This window comes from Nyctereutes procyonoides, unplaced genomic scaffold, assembly GCF_905146905.1.
Source record: "Nyctereutes procyonoides isolate TBG_1078 unplaced genomic scaffold, NYPRO_anot_genome, whole genome shotgun sequence".
Lineage (NCBI taxonomy): Eukaryota > Metazoa > Chordata > Mammalia > Carnivora > Canidae > Nyctereutes > Nyctereutes procyonoides.
In genome coordinates this window covers 1,725,378-1,742,863 of record NW_026575114.1, presented here as the reverse complement: position 1 = coordinate 1,742,863, position 17,486 = coordinate 1,725,378, and the positions used below count along the sequence as shown (strand labels likewise).

Below are 17,486 nucleotides of genomic sequence, written 5' to 3'. Positions count from 1 at the left end.
CAGAGGGCCCTCGGCTGCTGAACTGTACTCCACACCCGCCTGCATCCATCCCCAAGGTCCCAGACGCCATTAAATCAGGGATGAACAAGAGGACCAGGAGCGTGACAACAGTTTTGCCTTCACTAAAATCAAATTCAAATGCTTTGGAGGATTAGCGACATGAATCATTAGGGACAAAGACCCCACTTCTGCCGTGAACAACGTAGGTGTGGGGACAGCTCAGAAAGCAGTCCTGACGACTACGGTGGATGCTGCTTCCAGGCTCCTCCTGTACCTGCAGGGGTCTGAGGGCTGTGGGGCTATGGAAAGAACTTGGGGGCGACCCAGAAGCTGGCAGCAAGTGCAGAGCAGATGAGAAAGCACACGAAGACCAACACAACTCTGGCCACACTGCCGACAGCCTCACGACCATGTCTGGTCTTCGCAGACAGGGCTTTGCTCCTGTGGGGTCTCACTCTAACCCATGTTGTTTGGACTAAGCATGGGTGCTGCTTTGTTATGGAGCATGGTTTCTAACCTACTCAGGGGTCTCCACGTGAGCTCGCTACACGGCTGGCTGTCATAGAAAAAACACAGCAAGCCTTTGTGGTTCTTCCCTTGCTTCCTGTGGACAGATTCCATCCCCCGCCCTGCCCCGGGGGACCCTGCCCTGAGCCTGGATGCTGGCCCTGGTGATGAGGGCAGTGCACTCCCCTGCTAGACACGTGCGCCCTATGGCCCTAGGCAGCCACAGCTCCTACGGCAGGCCCGTTCCCCTATCTGCGAGGTGGGGGAGTAACCTTCAGGCTACCCACAGGTACAGCTGCTACTCATACCTGAGGCCTCCCAGGCCCCCACATCCCATGTGTAATCCTTCCCGAACCCCGGGGCCAGCACACAGGAGGGGCTCTCAGCAAACAGCTGCACGAGGACACCCACGCCGTCACACCAGGTCCCTCCAGGAGGGCCTCGGTGACAATACCCCCAGTGCTGAAGTGTCAGGGATCAGGTCCAATGGCCTCCAAGCCCATGTTCAACAAAGCTTGTGCCCACCCGGGCCTCACCTTGCACCAGGAGCCGGGCCTGGGAAGAGGCCTGGCCAATGTCACAGGTGTAGGTGTCACTGTCTGCTTTCTCCAGGGCATTGATGGTGAGCTTCAAGGTCAGGCCCTCCTGGCTGGGCACGTGCTTCCTTGAGGCATGCAGTTCTGTGACACCCTTGCGCCAGGTCACCGTGGCTGCGGGATGCTCTGTCTTGCACATGAACACAGCCGTGCCCCTCTCTTCCACCTGCACATCAGTGAGCTCCTCCATGAACCGGTTTGCCTTTTCTGGGAGGGGGTGGAAGGAGGGGAGGTTGAAGGCAGCACAGACCCCATGCCAGCCCCTCAGGATGGGGAATGGCCCCCATCCTGCACAGATCCCCTGCTGAGCCAGGAGGGGAAGAGGCCATGGGGACCCATGCCGGGATCTCTGGTAGGGTCACCTTCCACACAGACGGTCGCCGTAGTCTTGGAAGCCTCTGTCTCGCATGAGTATTGGCCTGAATCCCTGAGTGAGACTGCATGGACCACCAGCATGGCCCGAGTGCCTTCCGTGACCAGCTCGTACTTCTGACTGTTGCGAATGGACTTCCCATCCCTTAGCCACCGCACCGGGGTGCTGGCCCGAGACAGCTCACAGCTCAGCACCACATCGTCGCCCGGAGCGGCCCGCTGGTCCTCCAGGGGCTTCGTGATATCCACTGGCCTCTCTGAAGAGAGTAGAGCAGCCACACATGAGGCCCAGTCAGGCCCTAGCCATGCTGAGGGAGAGGCCAAGACCACAAAACCTATACAGAGCCCCCTTGGTCACAGGGGAGGGTTGGGGAGGGGAAACATGAGACCACAGACTCTCAGGCCTCAGGATCACTCAGATCCCCAGCATCTGCTGTGAACCAAATCACGCAGCCGTGTTTCTGCCAGGTGCACGAGCTCAGGAACGCCAGTGGTGGTGCCACAAGCTCAGGGGGCTGCCCAGCTGTGGGACCACACAGGAGACACCAGAAACTCTGCTCCCGCCCACACACTGGACGAGGACGATCTCACCCTCTGGAGTGAGCTCCCTTGGGAAACTAAACCCCCAGCACCTCAACAGATGCCTCTGGGCCCCCACCAGGGGAGCTCCCCAGGCCTGGGGAACAGAGTCCTAGCAGTGCCCATCCTAGCCCGTGGCCCCGCTCCACCTCCAGCCTGCCCTCCCCGTAATGCTCACCTCTGACAATGAGGGAGGCCTTGGAGGTGAGGTCCTGCATGGAGAACACCACCTCCCCAGCGTCACTAGCTGCAGCATCTCGGACAGCCAAGGTGTACTTGCGGCCCTGGCGTGTGGCCCGGAAGCGGCCAGAATCTCCCACCATCTTGCCGCCCACGGTCCATGTGGCTGCATCGCCGGTGCTCTCGTGGGACAGGACACACTCAAAGCTGCAGCTCTGGCCCTCCAGCACCTCCACTGTCTTGAGTCTCTTGGTGATGCCTACGTGCAGGTCTGAGGGCCACAGGAGACGGTGGTCATGCCAGCCAGGACGCCAGTGCCCCCTCCCTGATCTACATGCCCTGTCACAAGGGCTGAGACTCACTCCCACCCTCCAGCCCCAGTCTTGGTGGGCCTGCTGACCCCCAGCCTCCAGCTGGCCAAACCCTGGCGTTTGCATCACCGAGGGCTGTTGCAACCAGGGTGATCGCCATCCTATCTTACAGAGAGCAATCACCGTCCACAGTAGTCATGAGCTCAAAAGCTCCTGAGCTTCCAGTGTCCCCTTCCTGAAGGGGAAGGATGGGTGCCCCAAGTGAAGGGGCCCTCCAGCTCCCAAACTCACCACACTGCCCTGTCCTCTTCCCTGAACCATCTCAAACCTCGCCAGACCTTTAGAGACCTGCCACAGGGTGACCAGGGCACAACCCTGCCATGTAAATACAAGAAGGGAGAATGGGACCACAGCTGGGCCGGGACAGCAGTGCACACAGGAGGCCAGGCCCAGGCTGAGAGGGACCTCCGAAGGGACCCTGGTATCCCAGGGGGTGAGAGGGCTGATGCTGCCCTGCTGGCAGGTGACCTATGACGTGGCTGCCTAACAAACAAGAAGGTGGTCTGCCAACAACCACCTTCGCCGGGTAGTGCCTGCAGCCTAGGAGTCCTTCTAGGGCATCCTATGTCTGACACCTGGGCCTCTGCCACAGGCTGCCTCCAAGAGGTAACCCCTGACTACCCTCTGCACCCCTGCAACTGCTCGCACAGACCCTGGTGCAGAGCGAGGTCTCCAGCCTCTGCAGAATCCCTGGCATCTGGTGACCCTCTCAAACAGGGCCAGCCCAGTGTCCCCAGCCCAACCTTGCTTGGCATCGCTCACGCCCTGCCTGCACCTGGGCCTGCTCAGATCATAGGAACCTGCTCCTCCAGGGGTCTGCGCTGACCGCTCGGTCTGCAGCAGCTTCTGGCCTTGGAGAAAGGGTGCCCCCCTCCCCCGACCCTTTCCCCTGCCCTGGGCTCAGTCCAGACCCTGGCCCGCTCCCGCCCCCTGAAGCTAACCCCTGCCACACACCGTGCACAATGACTCGGGCGCGGGTCTCCTCCAAGCCCACGCTGCAAGTGTAGAAGCCAGTGTCGTCCCGGCTCAAGTCGTGCACCACGAGCCCACGCGTCCCCGCCGTGTGCAGGAAGTCATACTTGTCACTGGGGCCCAGCTCCACACCATCCTTTCGCCACACCACGCGGGCCTGGGGGTCTGAGACCTCGCACTGCAGGGCCAGCGTGCCCCGTTCCTCCGCGGATACATCGTCCAAGGCCTTCAGGAACACTACCGGCTTTGCTGGGGGGAGAGTGTGGGGAGCTGAGCCGGTGCCACCTCCTACCTGCGGAGAGCACCCCCCCCCACGCCGGAGGACCCCAGGGACGCCTCACCCTTGACCTCCAGGCGGGCAGTAGCCGACACTTTGGGGGAGGAGACACGCACGGTGCCTGTGTCCACCCGCCGGACCCGCTTCAGCACCAGCGTGTGGCAACAGCCCTCGTGGGTGATCTCGTGGAAGCTGTCGTTGTACAGAGGCACGCCGTTGAGCGACCACTCCACCTCCTCGTCCTCATGGGACAGCTCGCACGAGAAACAGGCCCGGCCCTCCTCCGTGGCTTGTGCGTCCTGCAGTGGCTGCGTCACGGTCACCTCGCGGGCTGCCAGGAGCACAGCGGCTGCTTAGCACCCGCCACAGGCGCCCCCGGCCCCGGCCCCCTCCCGGACCCTGCGCGCCCCCGCTACCTTCCACCGTGACCTGGGCACTGCTCTGGGCACTGCCAGCCTGGCACCGGTAGATGCCTGCATCAGCAGGCGTGAGGCGGAGAATGCGCAGCTCAGCCATGTGGCCCTCCAGCATCATCTTGAACTTCTCCGAGGGTGCCAGGGGCGTGTCCTCCTTGTACCATTGCACAGCCTTGGGGGGCGGCTTGAAGTCACAGGACAGGACCACCGACTGCAGCTCGCGCCCTGCCTTGGGCTCCAGCGGCCGTGTGAGCACCATAGGGATGTCTGCAGTTGGAGGGGAGAGGGTAGCGCTGCGGACACGGAGGGCCCCCCGGGGTCCCCACAGCCCGAGGAGGTTACCCCCACCTGTGCCAGGTCCATGCCAGGTCCATGAGCAGCCTACCTGTGGGGCCACGCCCTCACCTGAGACCACCAGGCGCGCGGTGGAGCGCGACTTGCCAATGGTGAAGTGCACTGGGCCGGTCATGGTGGAGCAGGTGCGCCGCAGCGTCAGCCGGTGCACGGTGCCCTCCTGCTCCATGCTCACATTGGCCCCGGCCTGCAGCACCGTCTTTCCCAGGAGCCACTTGGGTGGCCGCACCGATGGGATGGAAGTCTCACACTCAAACCAGGCAGGGGCAGGTTCCATCACTGTCATGTCCTGCAGGCCGCGCACGATGGTGATGGATTGCTCTGTGGGCAAGGGGCTGGTCACCGGCGGCGTCCCATAGGGAGGACAGCCAGCCGCTCCCAGGACGCTGGAGAGGTGCTCACACTGCCCTGCCCGCACCTTCCACAAAGAACTGGGCGCTTGTCTTCACGTCCCCGGCATCGCAGGTGTAGGTGTCTTCGTCCTCGGGCTGCACATCCTTGATGACTAGCTTCCGGTAGAGGCCGTCACTGACCATCTCGTACTTGGGCCCAGAATGCAATTCCACGCTGCCCTTGAACCACTGCACCTGGGCGCTGGCCCGAGACATCTGGCACTCCAGCACTCCGCGGTGCTTCTCCATGGCTATCTTGTCCCGCAGCGGGCGCAAGATGGTCACTGGCAGCTCTGTGGGTGTGGCCCATGAGGAAGCAGGGTTCTCAGGGCGCCCAGAACCCTACCCTCACCGTGGCCTGGGGGCTCTGCCTCTGTGTCCTCCTGCCACCAGGCTGGGCCCCTGCGCTGGGGCAGAACAGCCCATGCTGACCCCTTCCCCTCTCACCAGGGCCACTAGGGGGCGACCCCATGTCACCCAGGGGCTTGCTTCTCTGGGGCCCACTTGGAAGACGGGAAAGGGGTGTGTGCTCACTCAGGAGCCATCCAGCACAAACCCTCCCCTGCACTCTCACCTTTCACTCGCAGCTGCGCTCGAGATTCTGCAGTTTCAACCACAAATTTGATCTCCCCTGCATCTTCTACCAGGACCCTCCGGTAGATAAGCGTGTGTGTCCTTCCTGGAAAGACGGGCCACTCAGTACTGGGGGACGGAGGGAGGACGTGCCCACCCGAGGCCTGTGAGCGTCGCACCTTCCTGGCGGATGCGCACGTTGTCACTGGGCCGGAGCTTGCTGCCCTCCCAGAACCACTCTGCTGGCACCTCATCGAGAGAGACCTCACAGGAGAAGGTGGCGCCCTCCTTCTCCATCACCTCCACATCCTCCAGAGGCCTCACGATCTGGACCTTGCGACCTGGGGTAACAAGCCAGGCCCTGTCACACACAGACACACGGAGCTTTCCCCCTCCCCTGACTACTGAGGAGCACAGGGCAGGGCAGAGCAAGGGGGCTCAGCATTCGGCTGGGAAATGCAGGGAGGCCTGGACCCCTAATCTGCCCACCTTGCACCTTCAGGGAGGCTGAGCTCTGCGTGTCGTGGGCGTCACACACGTACACGCCCTGGTCCCCGAGCTCACACCGGTAAATGATGAGACTCCGACATGCACCTTGGGCCACCATGCCCACTGTCTTGCCCACCCGCAGCTCCACACCGTCCTAAGGAGGGATGAGGTCAGGTCAGACACTGGGGCTGCCCAACAGAGCCACCCCACCCCTGCGAGGCCACGAACAGGCAGGGGGAGCCCAGGACTCCCGCAACAGGGAGGTACCTTCAGCCAGCGTACATCCACGTTGGGGCGTGACAGCTTACACTCCAGGGTCACCTTGTCCTTCTCTGTGGCCACTATGTCCTGCAGGGGGCGGCTGAACCTCACAGGCAGCTCTAGGTTAGCAGGACAGGAGAGGTGAGAGGCAGGGTGGTGGGGGGAGGGCTGAGCTGGGTGGTATCACATGGCTGGTTCTAGGAATGAGACCCAATGCCCCTGACCCACAGGATTCCACCACCCTGTGCTGCCCGCCTCCCCCAGGGGCAGAGGTGAGGCGCTCTGCAATGGGTCCTGCCCAAGCCCACGCACCAGTGACTACGAGCCGTGCAGACGTGTGCACCCCCTCAGCTTTGAAAGCAATGAGGCCACCGTCCTGTGGCCGCAGCCCGAATAGCGTCAGGGTGTGGATGGGGCCGTGCACCGCCAGCTGGCATGTGGGCCCTGGCTGCAGCCGCAGGCCGTCATGCGTCCAGCTGCCCTCCACATCCTCATGGGACAGCTCCACCTCCATGCTGACCGTGCCCTGCTCCGATGCCTCCACTGCCTGCAGGCCCCGCACCAGCCGGACCTGGCGCACTGCAGGACAAACGCACAGGGAGGGGTGAGCCCCTGTCTGGACACCATGGTCCTCAGGCCACTCGCCGCCCCAGGGGCCTCAGAGCAGGCCAGCTGTCCAGGACGGAGAAGCCCACCCCATCCGCCCTTGCTCCCTTCCTGGCATCTCCCAGGGCCCATCCCTCCAGGGGGACATCTGCTCCGCTCCCCGTCCCATCTCCTTCCCAGTTGCCGACCCCCCAGGCCCAGCCTGCTGCTGCTGCTCACTTTCAACGGTGAGCTTGGCCTGGGTCTTGTCGTCCGGAGTCTCACACCCATAGAAGCCACGGTCAGCAAAACCCACGCAGCGAAGAATCAAGCGGTGACTGGTGCTCTCCGCGTGAATCTCCACATTCTTGCCTGGCACCAGGGCGGTAGCATTCCGCGTCCACTTAACCTCAGGCCACGGCCGAGTCAGCTCCACTTCCATGGTCACCAAGCTCCGCTCTTCCACTGTCTGTGGCTCTAGCTTCTTTCTGAACAGCACTGGGGCCTCTGGGGTCCCAAGCAAGGGAGGTCACTGCAGCCACTGCCACTCTTGGGAAGGCCAGAGCTCGGGGGCCCTTCCACCCCGGCCCACGCCTGGCGGCACAGCTGATCCCCAGCATGATCTCACATGCTAACTCCAGGCTGGGCCCAGCGTGCACCTGTACAGGTACAACTACAGGGGAGGAAGCCCAGGCCCTGGGAGGCTGTGCGTACCCCAGCATGTCTCTCATCACCAGCTCCCCTACCCCCCATGACCCTGCCATGCCTGGAACTCCTAAGTGTGGTGCAGGCCTCCTAGTCCAGGCCCTGCCACCATCTCCCCAGAAGCTGTGTGCTCACATGACTCCCACTCAGGACCTGCAGCAGCTCCCCAGGGGAGGTCCTGGCGTCAGCCCATCACCAGCTCCGGCCTCTGCCTGCACCAGCTGCCAACCCCACTTCCTCCGCTTTGCTCTCCAGGGGGTTTTGGCTTGGGATGCCTCCTCCGGGAAGCCTCCCTGGACAGCTTCAACCTCTGCCCACTCCCCAACCAGATGCATTTTGTAGGAGTTTCCTTTGCCTCCTTCAGAGTAGGTACCTAACACCTGGGCCCCACCCAGAGAAGCCTCCAGGTCACCCAGACCAGCTGGACACAAGCTGGCATCGAGTGCTGCCAGGAAACCAGCCCTTGGGGAGGCCCTCCCTGCCACGCATACACACACTGCACACACACACACACACACCTCGCACGCGGAGAGCAGCAGAGGACAAGACGCCCTCAGCCTCCACGGTGATCTGGCCAGAGTCCTCCAGGGTCAGGCTGCACACCGTCAGGCTGTGGCTGGCACCGCTCTGTGAGATTAGAAACTTCTCGCTGGGCTGCAGCAGGGCGCCGTCCCGGAACCACGAGACCGCTGTGTCGCTGGGGGACACGACGCACTGGAAGGTGGCCTCACCGCCCTCCTCGGCCACTGCTGCGCTCACCCCCGACGTGAACTTGACCATGCGGGGAGCTGCGGACGGGAATTTTGCTGGAGAGGCGGGAGGAAGGCGGGGGACCAGGTAGAGGCAGAGGCCCCACCTCGCGGGCATGGACAAAGGACGCCTCCTCCAGGAAGCTGCCCAGGTGCACCCCGCCCGACCACCTCGCGGGCATGGACAAAGGACGCCTCCTCCAGGAAGCTGCCCAGGTGCACCCCGCCCGACCGCGCACCCCACCGCCGCGTACCGCTGACCATGAGCTGCGCGCTGGTGCGGTCATCGCGGGTTTCGCACGCGTACTCCCCTGCATCCTCCAGCCGCAGGCCCGACACGGTGAGCGTGCGCCGGGGCCCCGCAGCTTCCATGCGGAAGCGCTTGCCGGCCCGGAGCTGCGCGCTCCCGTAGCGCCACACGACCTCAGCCTGGGGCAGGCTCAGCTCGCAGGCCAGCGTCACCGTGCCGCCCAGCTCCCCGCTGGCAGGCTCCAGGTGCTGGCAGAACTTGGCTGCCACCTCTGCGGGGGGGGGGGGGGGGGGCAGGCGCATCACTGCGGGGGGCCCCGAGGCCACGTCTGCGCACAGCAGCGGGGCGGTGAGTCCTACTCTGGCTCCGCACAGGGTCACTGCCCACAGCACCTCCCGGGGGAGCGCACCCCCCGGCGCCCTCACCCTGCACACACGGGGCTCTGGGAGCCGCCCAGTCCTGCTGACCTTCCACCTGCACAGGGAAGTCCTGCCCCTCTGCGCCCACGCGGCAGCTATAGACCGCGCTGTCCAGGGTTTGCGCTCCGCGGACCGTCAAGGTGTGGGTGACCCCCAGGCTGGCCATTTCGTGCCGCTTGCTTCTGCGGATCTCCACGCCGTCCTTGAGCCAGGTCACCGCAGCCACAGAGGGCGTCGCCAGCGTGGCGGTCAGGAATATGTCCTCGTGCTCCCTGACCACCAGAGGCTCCCTGCGGCCAGGTTTCTGCAGGGTAGGGGGCTCAGGCTCCGGCTCTGGGGAGGACATCGGTGGGCATAAGAGCAGGGCCCTTGCTTTCCTGGCCTGTGCCCCATCCCACCTAGGAGCCAGGCCACCTGCCAGCCACCACCCAGCTCCCAGAGCCAGAGAGCACCCAAAGGATCCACCTGGGACCACAGGCCTAAGCCAGGAGCTCTGTCCTTCCCAGAGCTGAGAGCCCAGGATCCCTGCCCACCAGGCAAGGTGGGCCCCATGGGGAAAGACTGCAGGATGGGAAACCAAGTGATACAAAGAGAACCTGACACAGCCTGGGCCTGGCCCCATGTTTCAGAAGGGCCTCAGGAACAGGGCAGGAGGGGGGATAGGATAGGACAACCTGGCCCAGGTCCATGCCTGGATTGGCACCCAAGCAAGGGCAAGCCAATGGGGCTAGGCAGAGGACAGCTGGACCCTCAGGATCCCAAGACCGAAGACCACTCAACTGAGGCTGCATACCTCCACAACAGGGATTTAAAATGGGAAATGTGTCTGTTCATAACCCTACACAGAAAAGTTCTTCTGATAGACCACTCCTTAGCAGTTGCAGGTGACCAAGGAAGCCTCAGTGGCAGGTTTTGTACTAGATAAGGTGCAGATGTGACAGAGAAGACAAAACCTTACAGAAGCAGATGCCAAGAACTTGCGACAATAGGGCCTGCAGCATGTTGTCCAACCCAGGGACCCGGAAAGTGGACAGAGGCCGAGATTGGGCCCATCAGCAGACAACCCAACACAGGGGCAACACACACCAGCTCCCACAGTGTCAAAAAGGCCCCTTTCCAGATTTGTCAGGTGCTATAACCTCTACCCAATGCTACAACCCACCTGCAAACTCGAGACTGAAAAACACCTTCTGGCCCCCAGCCTCGCAGCTGTACTCCCCGGCGTCGGCCCGCCCCGCCTGCTGCACCACCAGCCTCCTGCTGCAGCCCTGGGCCTCCACGTGCACCCTGGAGCTCGCACTCAGCTTCTTCCCGTCCTTGTACCACGTCACCTCCGTCCCGGCCTGGGCCACCTCGCAGCTCAGCGTGGCGCTGCCGCCCGCCTTCGCCTGCACCTCACTGCGTGCTGGCTGCTCCTTGGCAAACACCAGTGTAGGCTCTGGGGACACAGGGGGACGCATGATCAAAACCTTATCTAAGTCAAGATGCAGTACTGGGCGGTGCCTGGGTGGCTCAGGTCATGATCTCAGGGTCCTGGGATTGAGCTCTGCATCGGGGCGGAGGGCGGGGGGGGGGGGGCGGGCGGCGGGGGGTTTTCCCTGCTAGGCGAGGAATCTGCTTCTCCCTCTCCCTCTCCCTCTGCTGCTCCCCCTGCTTGTGCTCTCTCGAATAAATAAAATCTTAAAAAAAAAAAAATTAAAAGATGCAGCACTGGGGAAGCGGGAGTACCCAGGAAGCTGGGATGTTCTCCAGGCTGGGCACCAGCTGTATGGCCCTCAGTCCCACATGGGTCCCTGCTCCCACCGGCTCTGTGCCGACAGCTATTGCTGATGGGCTGGGGGGTAAGGAAGCTGTACCTCTATCCCCCGTGTGATGCTTCCGACAGACTGGCGTCACCTTGCTCATACTTCGTCTCACGTAGGGACCCTGAAATCCATGACAGACCTACACTATGAAGTGTTTCTACAGCCCCGGCCTGCTTTGCTATAGAACTTACGCTACCACGTAAAATGAGATAAGAGCACAGCTCCCTTCCTATTCCGTATAAGAAAGTCCACGAGCAAGAAGTGATTAAATTCCAGCATATCTGGAAGAATTCACCCGGCAAGCCTTTGGACTCACACGTGGATTCACAAAGACATTTTGTTACTGGCGCTACATCCCGGCGGGGCCGTTTGCATTGTCTACTTCTCCTAAGATTTTGTTGGAGAGAGAGGAAGAGAGAAAGCAAGCGGGGGGAGGCGGGCAGGCAGAGGGAGAAGGAGGGAGCCCGGCACAGCTCGATCCTGGGAGCATGGGAACAGGACCTGAGCCGGAGGCAGACGCTTCACCCACAGACCCACCCAGGGAGCCCCACTGTTGACGTCATACATCAGTTTGATTTCCTTTCCTACAACCACTGGGACAGTGTGTCATCACCATTCTGATTCTCTTGCATTAAATGGTGTCAGACTGTCTTAAACAGCAAGTCGAAAAGGCGCACAGCCGCCGTGGCGGTGTCCATGCTCGCCCGCGGGTCATGATGTCCTGAGACAACAGCAGTCCACTGCGTGCGGCCCCAGGACCAGGGCGGGGCTGCGCTGACCCTCATCCGAGACACGGAACATAAAGACAAAGTCACAGGATTCTCTGAGAACCGGCCCGGGAGGCACAGCTCATGGACCCCCATCGCAGACCCTTTTTGCCAGTCGGGGCGGGGGGGGGGGGGCGCCACCACAGCGCTCTGGGTCACAAGTGTGCCCATGGGCTGCGTACTCCTCTCCCTCCCTCAACCCTTGCCTCGGAATCCCACGGAGTTCTAACACGGGATATCCTAACCGAAGACAAAATGATGCAGGACGAGCTTTGTGAAGACAGCTCCCGAACACACGCCTGTTGCAGCACGGGTGCTTGGCTACCACTTCCATGCTCACTATTTCCCTGAGGCTCTGCCATGAGCATCTCTCTGGCCTTTGTGCAGAGAGGTTCCATACCCGTGTGCAAGGAAAGAAGCACGCCCAGGACACCAAAAACCTCCATCACAAACACGCAGTGTCGAGATAATTCCAAGGATGACCGGGGGCCCGCGTGCTTGCCCTGGGTACTGGACTCCACACGTCTCTCGATGGGGAGAAACACCCAACGAGGCCTCTGGGAACCACTAGAGCGTCCACAGGTGAGGACATCTGGTCAACTATGGCCGGGACACCAAATGGAGCCCAGGTGCAGGACGGCAAAGAACAACCGTGCATACGGAACGAGTGGCTGAGGGTTGCCCACGAGGGGCCCATTCGCTTCAGTAAACCCTTGCCCGGCAATATCTCTGGGATCAGCCACCAGACAGAAAGTGGCAGCTGGGAGGAAGGGACAGGAAAGCTCCCGGGTCCGTCTGGGCTGTGGGCTAGTGTGACCATCGCCTGTAATCCAGGCTATTCTCCGCGAACTGACCTGCGACGTCCAGGCGGAAGGACACCTTCTGGCCCCCGGCCTCGCAGCTGTACTCCCCGGCGTCGGCCCGCCCCGCCTGCTGCACCACCAGCCTCCTGCTGCAGCCCTGGGCCTCCACGTGCACCCTGGAGCTCGCACTCAGCTTCTTCCCGTCCTTGTACCACGTCACCTCCGTCCCGGCCTGGGCCACCTCGCAGCTCAGCGTGGCGCTGCCGCCCGCCTTCGCCTGCACCTCACTGCGTGCTGGCTGCTCCTTGGCAAACACCAGTGTAGGCTCTGGGGACACAGGGGGACATGCAGGGTCAGAGGCACCATCCAAGGGAGGAAGGCAGCACTGGGAGGAGAAAGATTACACGGGGCTGCACGGGACTGGGAACGTCCCCAGGCTCTGCAGCAGCCATGTGACTGGAGAAGCCCCATAGCTTCTCGACCATGAGGGACACGATTCATGTGCCCATCCCTCACTGCTCCGCAGGGGCCCCTACGCGTGGGGACCACACATCCCATCATGGCTCTACACACGCTTTCCAGGTGGGGGGGGGGGCGCCACATTCTAAAAGTGTCCCACCTACTCTGGTTCCAGGTGGGGCTAGAATGTTTATCACCGCCGCATGTGGGCCACCCAGTGAGGCACCTCCATTCTAGGCTGATCCACATGGGCTTGTCCAGGAGCAGACCATATCTTCTCCCAGAACTCCGTGAGAGCTGCTCCAGTGGGGATCATACATCCTACAACTGCCCCATGTGGGCCCTCCAGGTGAGGACAGGACATTCTAAGTCTGCTCCACATAGGCTGTTCCAGGGGGCACCACACATCCCATCATTGCCCCACCTGGGCTGTTCCAGGGGGGGAGTCTGGGACACTTCTGTGTACATGGACTCTGTGGTCATGATACATGGATTGTTCTACTTTCCCGGAGGACATTCGACATTTCTGTACAGTTTGAAGGGAACTTTCCCCCGCTATGGTCTACAAAGCTTCCGAGTCTCCATGCCGTTTCCTATCTTAGTATTTTCAACTGGTGTCTATCTGCTGGAGTCCCTGTACTTCCCCCAGCACCTCTGTCACTGTCTGCTGACTCATGAGGCCTGGCACCTCCCCCAGTATTACTGGGCTGCCCACTCCTGGTTGCTCCACTGTGGGGACACTGTTCATGTCTCTGCTCATTCACCAACAGTACTGTCTTTTCTCTATTCATTTTAAGGCACTCTTTCCTTAAAAGTTAGAGACTGACAACTATGTGTTTAAAGTTGTTTTCCCAAATCTGTGGCTTGCCTTTTCACTCTCTTATGGCCTCTTCAGAGGAATGAAATTCTCAATGCTAGTGTCATCACATATGTCTATCTTGTCCTATTGCATTCAGAGCTTTCAAGTTCTACGGAAGGAATCTTTCCTTACCCGAATCTTCAAACAACTGTGTGTCATCTGAAGGTTTCATGGTTGCTACCCTACCAGGACATGGCTTTTGGGTGTTGTGTGAATTCCGTTACAGTTTAATTTTTTCCCTATTTTAAAGGATTCAAGCGCCGTTTATGAAAACAACTCCTCTCTCCTTATCCTCCTTATCGTATAGACATCGCAGTAAAAACAAACAAACCTGCGGGGTGGCAGGAGTCCGTTTATGCAAAACGCTGTTTCTGTTTTGTTTTGACCCCTTGATCTGCAAACTACCCCTGCATCGAGCTGCACAGACACCGCATATCCATGTGAAAAACAATATCCCGAAGCAACTAAGACAGGATAATCTAAAGTTTAGTTGAGATATTTCCAAATATGATTATATGGTCAAAACCTCCCCTATCGGTTTCAAGAAACTGAAATGTCTCTTGCTAAGAAGAACCCCGGACAGTGCCCCCCCAAAAAGCACAGTCACATAACCAAGGTGTGAGATGCTTAGTCTACTTGATGCCTCTACCCGAGCGTGGAGCACAGCCATCATCCTGGCCACCGAGGAACTCTGGGAGGATTCTGTGCAGGTGCTCACATGCAGGACTAAGCATTAGGACGTGACAGCGCCGCTCGGGGGCGCAAACACGGCCCTGTCACTGCACACACACACCCTTCTCATTAAACCTCCATCCGTCCAGCCGTGGCTACGAAAATAGAAGGCAACGGGATGGCAGAGGTGAAAAGGTGAGGACGAATGTAGGGAGCAGCAGGGCCTATGGGGTGTGTAATGCAATCCCTTCATCACCTCCACACAAGACTCAGTTGGTGGAACTGACCTGCGACGTCCAGGCGGAAGGACACCTTCTGGCCCCCGGCCTCGCAGCTGTACTCCCCGGCGTCGGCCCGGCCCGCCTGCTGCACCACCAGCCTCCTGCTGCAGCCCTGGGCCTCCACGTGCACCCTGGAGCTCGCACTCAGCTTCTTCCCGTCCTTGTACCACGTCACCTCCGTCCCGGCCTGGGCCACCTCGCAGCTCAGCGTGGCGCTGCCGCCCGCCTTCGCCTGCACCTCACTGCGTGCTGGCTGCTCCTTGGCAAACACCAGTGTAGGCTCTGGGGACACAGGGGGACGCATGATCAAAACCTTATCTAAGTCAAGATGCAGTACTGGGCGGTGCCTGGGTGGCTCAGGTCATGATCTCAGGGTCCTGGGATTGAGCTCTGCATCGGGGCGGAGGGCGGGGGGGGGGGGCGGGCGGCGGGGGGTTTTCCCTGCTAGGCGAGGAATCTGCTTCTCCCTCTCCCTCTCCCTCTGCTGCTCCCCCTGCTTGTGCTCTCTCGAATAAATAAAATCTTAAAAAAAAAAAATTAAAAGATGCAGCACTGGGGAAGCGGGAGTACCCAGGAAGCTGGGATGTTCTCCAGGCTGGGCACCAGCTGTATGGCCCTCAGTCCCACATGGGTCCCTGCTCCCACCGGCTCTGTGCCGACAGCTATTGCTGATGGGCTGGGGGGTAAGGAAGCTGTACCTCTATCCCCCGTGTGATGCTTCCGACAGACTGGCGTCACCTTGCTCATACTTCGTCTCACGTAGGGACCCTGAAATCCATGACAGACCTACACTATGAAGTGTTTCTACAGCCCCGGCCTGCTTTGCTATAGAACTTACGCTACCACGTAAAATGAGATAAGAGCACAGCTCCCTTCCTATTCCGTATAAGAAAGTCCACGAGCAAGAAGTGATTAAATTCCAGCATATCTGGAAGAATTCACCCGGCAAGCCTTTGGACTCACACGTGGATTCACAAAGACATTTTGTTACTGGCGCTACATCCCGGCGGGGCCGTTTGCATTGTCTACTTCTCCTAAGATTTTGTTGGAGAGAGAGGAAGAGAGAAAGCAAGCGGGGGGAGGCGGGCAGGCAGAGGGAGAAGGAGGGAGCCCGGCACAGCTCGATCCTGGGAGCATGGGAACAGGACCTGAGCCGGAGGCAGACGCTTCACCCACAGACCCACCCAGGGAGCCCCACTGTTGACGTCATACATCAGTTTGATTTCCTTTCCTACAACCACTGGGACAGTGTGTCATCACCATTCTGATTCTCTTGCATTAAATGGTGTCAGACTGTCTTAAACAGCAAGTCGAAAAGGCGCACAGCCGCCGTGGCGGTGTCCATGCTCGCCCGCGGGTCATGATGTCCTGAGACAACAGCAGTCCACTGCGTGCGGCCCCAGGACCAGGGCGGGGCTGCGCTGACCCTCATCCGAGACACGGAACATAAAGACAAAGTCACAGGATTCTCTGAGAACCGGCCCGGGAGGCACAGCTCATGGACCCCCATCGCAGACCCTTTTTGCCAGTCGGGGCGGGGGGGGGGGGGGCGCCACCACAGCGCTCTGGGTCACAAGTGTGCCCATGGGCTGCGTACTCCTCTCCCTCCCTCAACCCTTGCCTCGGAATCCCACGGAGTTCTAACACGGGATATCCTAACCGAAGACAAAATGATGCAGGACGAGCTTTGTGAAGACAGCTCCCGAACACACGCCTGTTGCAGCACGGGTGCTTGGCTACCACTTCCATGCTCACTATTTCCCTGAGGCTCTGCCATGAGCATCTCTCTGGCCTTTGTGCAGAGAGGTTCCATACCCGTGTGCAAGGAAAGAAGCACGCCCAGGACACCAAAAACCTCCATCACAAACACGCAGTGTCGAGATAATTCCAAGGATGACCGGGGGCCCGCGTGCTTGCCCTGGGTACTGGACTCCACACGTCTCTCGATGGGGAGAAACACCCAACGAGGCCTCTGGGAACCACTAGAGCGTCCACAGGTGAGGACATCTGGTCAACTATGGCCGGGACACCAAATGGAGCCCAGGTGCAGGACGGCAAAGAACAACCGTGCATACGGAACGAGTGGCTGAGGGTTGCCCACGAGGGGCCCATTCGCTTCAGTAAACCCTTGCCCGGCAATATCTCTGGGATCAGCCACCAGACAGAAAGTGGCAGCTGGGAGGAAGGGACAGGAAAGCTCCCGGGTCCGTCTGGGCTGTGGGCTAGTGTGACCATCGCCTGTAATCCAGGCTATTCTCCGCGAACTGACCTGCGACGTCCAGGCGGAAGGACACCTTCTGGCCCCCGGCCTCGCAGCTGTACTCCCCGGCGTCGGCCCGCCCCGCCTGCTGCACCACCAGCCTCCTGCTGCAGCCCTGGGCCTCCACGTGCACCCTGGAGCTCGCACTCAGCTTCTTCCCGTCCTTGTACCACGTCACCTCCGTCCCGGCCTGGGCCACCTCGCAGCTCAGCGTGGCGCTGCCGCCCGCCTTCGCCTGCACCTCACTGCGTGCTGGCTGCTCCTTGGCAAACACCAGTGTAGGCTCTGGGGACACAGGGGGACATGCAGGGTCAGAGGCACCATCCAAGGGAGGAAGGCAGCACTGGGAGGAGAAAGATTACACGGGGCTGCACGGGACTGGGAACGTCCCCAGGCTCTGCAGCAGCCATGTGACTGGAGAAGCCCCATAGCTTCTCGACCATGAGGGACACGATTCATGTGCCCATCCCTCACTGCTCCGCAGGGGCCCCTACGCGTGGGGACCACACATCCCATCATGGCTCTACACACGC

General features: G+C 60.8%; 1 protein-coding gene across 1 annotated transcript in view; it reads right to left on the bottom strand.

Annotated features, from left to right (window-relative positions):
- Nucleotides 1-17,486, bottom strand: part of OBSCN (obscurin, cytoskeletal calmodulin and titin-interacting RhoGEF) — a 135,526-nt gene that overhangs the window by 57,557 nt on the left and 60,483 nt on the right. The window contains exons 23-43 of the mRNA XM_055333724.1: nt 16,963-17,238; nt 14,700-14,975; nt 12,474-12,749; nt 10,210-10,485; nt 9,096-9,380; nt 8,633-8,899; nt 8,148-8,417; nt 7,165-7,431; nt 6,652-6,918; nt 6,346-6,458; nt 6,079-6,232; nt 5,769-5,930; nt 5,591-5,695; nt 5,043-5,309; nt 4,676-4,945; nt 4,271-4,537; nt 3,919-4,185; nt 3,560-3,826; nt 2,233-2,505; nt 1,466-1,732; nt 1,044-1,310 (exon numbers count right to left, since the gene is read on the bottom strand). Of these exons, the coding sequence (XP_055189699.1) occupies nt 1,044-1,310; nt 1,466-1,732; nt 2,233-2,505; nt 3,560-3,826; nt 3,919-4,185; nt 4,271-4,537; nt 4,676-4,945; nt 5,043-5,309; nt 5,591-5,695; nt 5,769-5,930; nt 6,079-6,232; nt 6,346-6,458; nt 6,652-6,918; nt 7,165-7,431; nt 8,148-8,417; nt 8,633-8,899; nt 9,096-9,380; nt 10,210-10,485; nt 12,474-12,749; nt 14,700-14,975; nt 16,963-17,238 (5,139 nt within the window). The remainder of the gene's footprint in view (nt 1-1,043; nt 1,311-1,465; nt 1,733-2,232; nt 2,506-3,559; nt 3,827-3,918; nt 4,186-4,270; nt 4,538-4,675; nt 4,946-5,042; nt 5,310-5,590; nt 5,696-5,768; nt 5,931-6,078; nt 6,233-6,345; nt 6,459-6,651; nt 6,919-7,164; nt 7,432-8,147; nt 8,418-8,632; nt 8,900-9,095; nt 9,381-10,209; nt 10,486-12,473; nt 12,750-14,699; nt 14,976-16,962; nt 17,239-17,486) is intronic.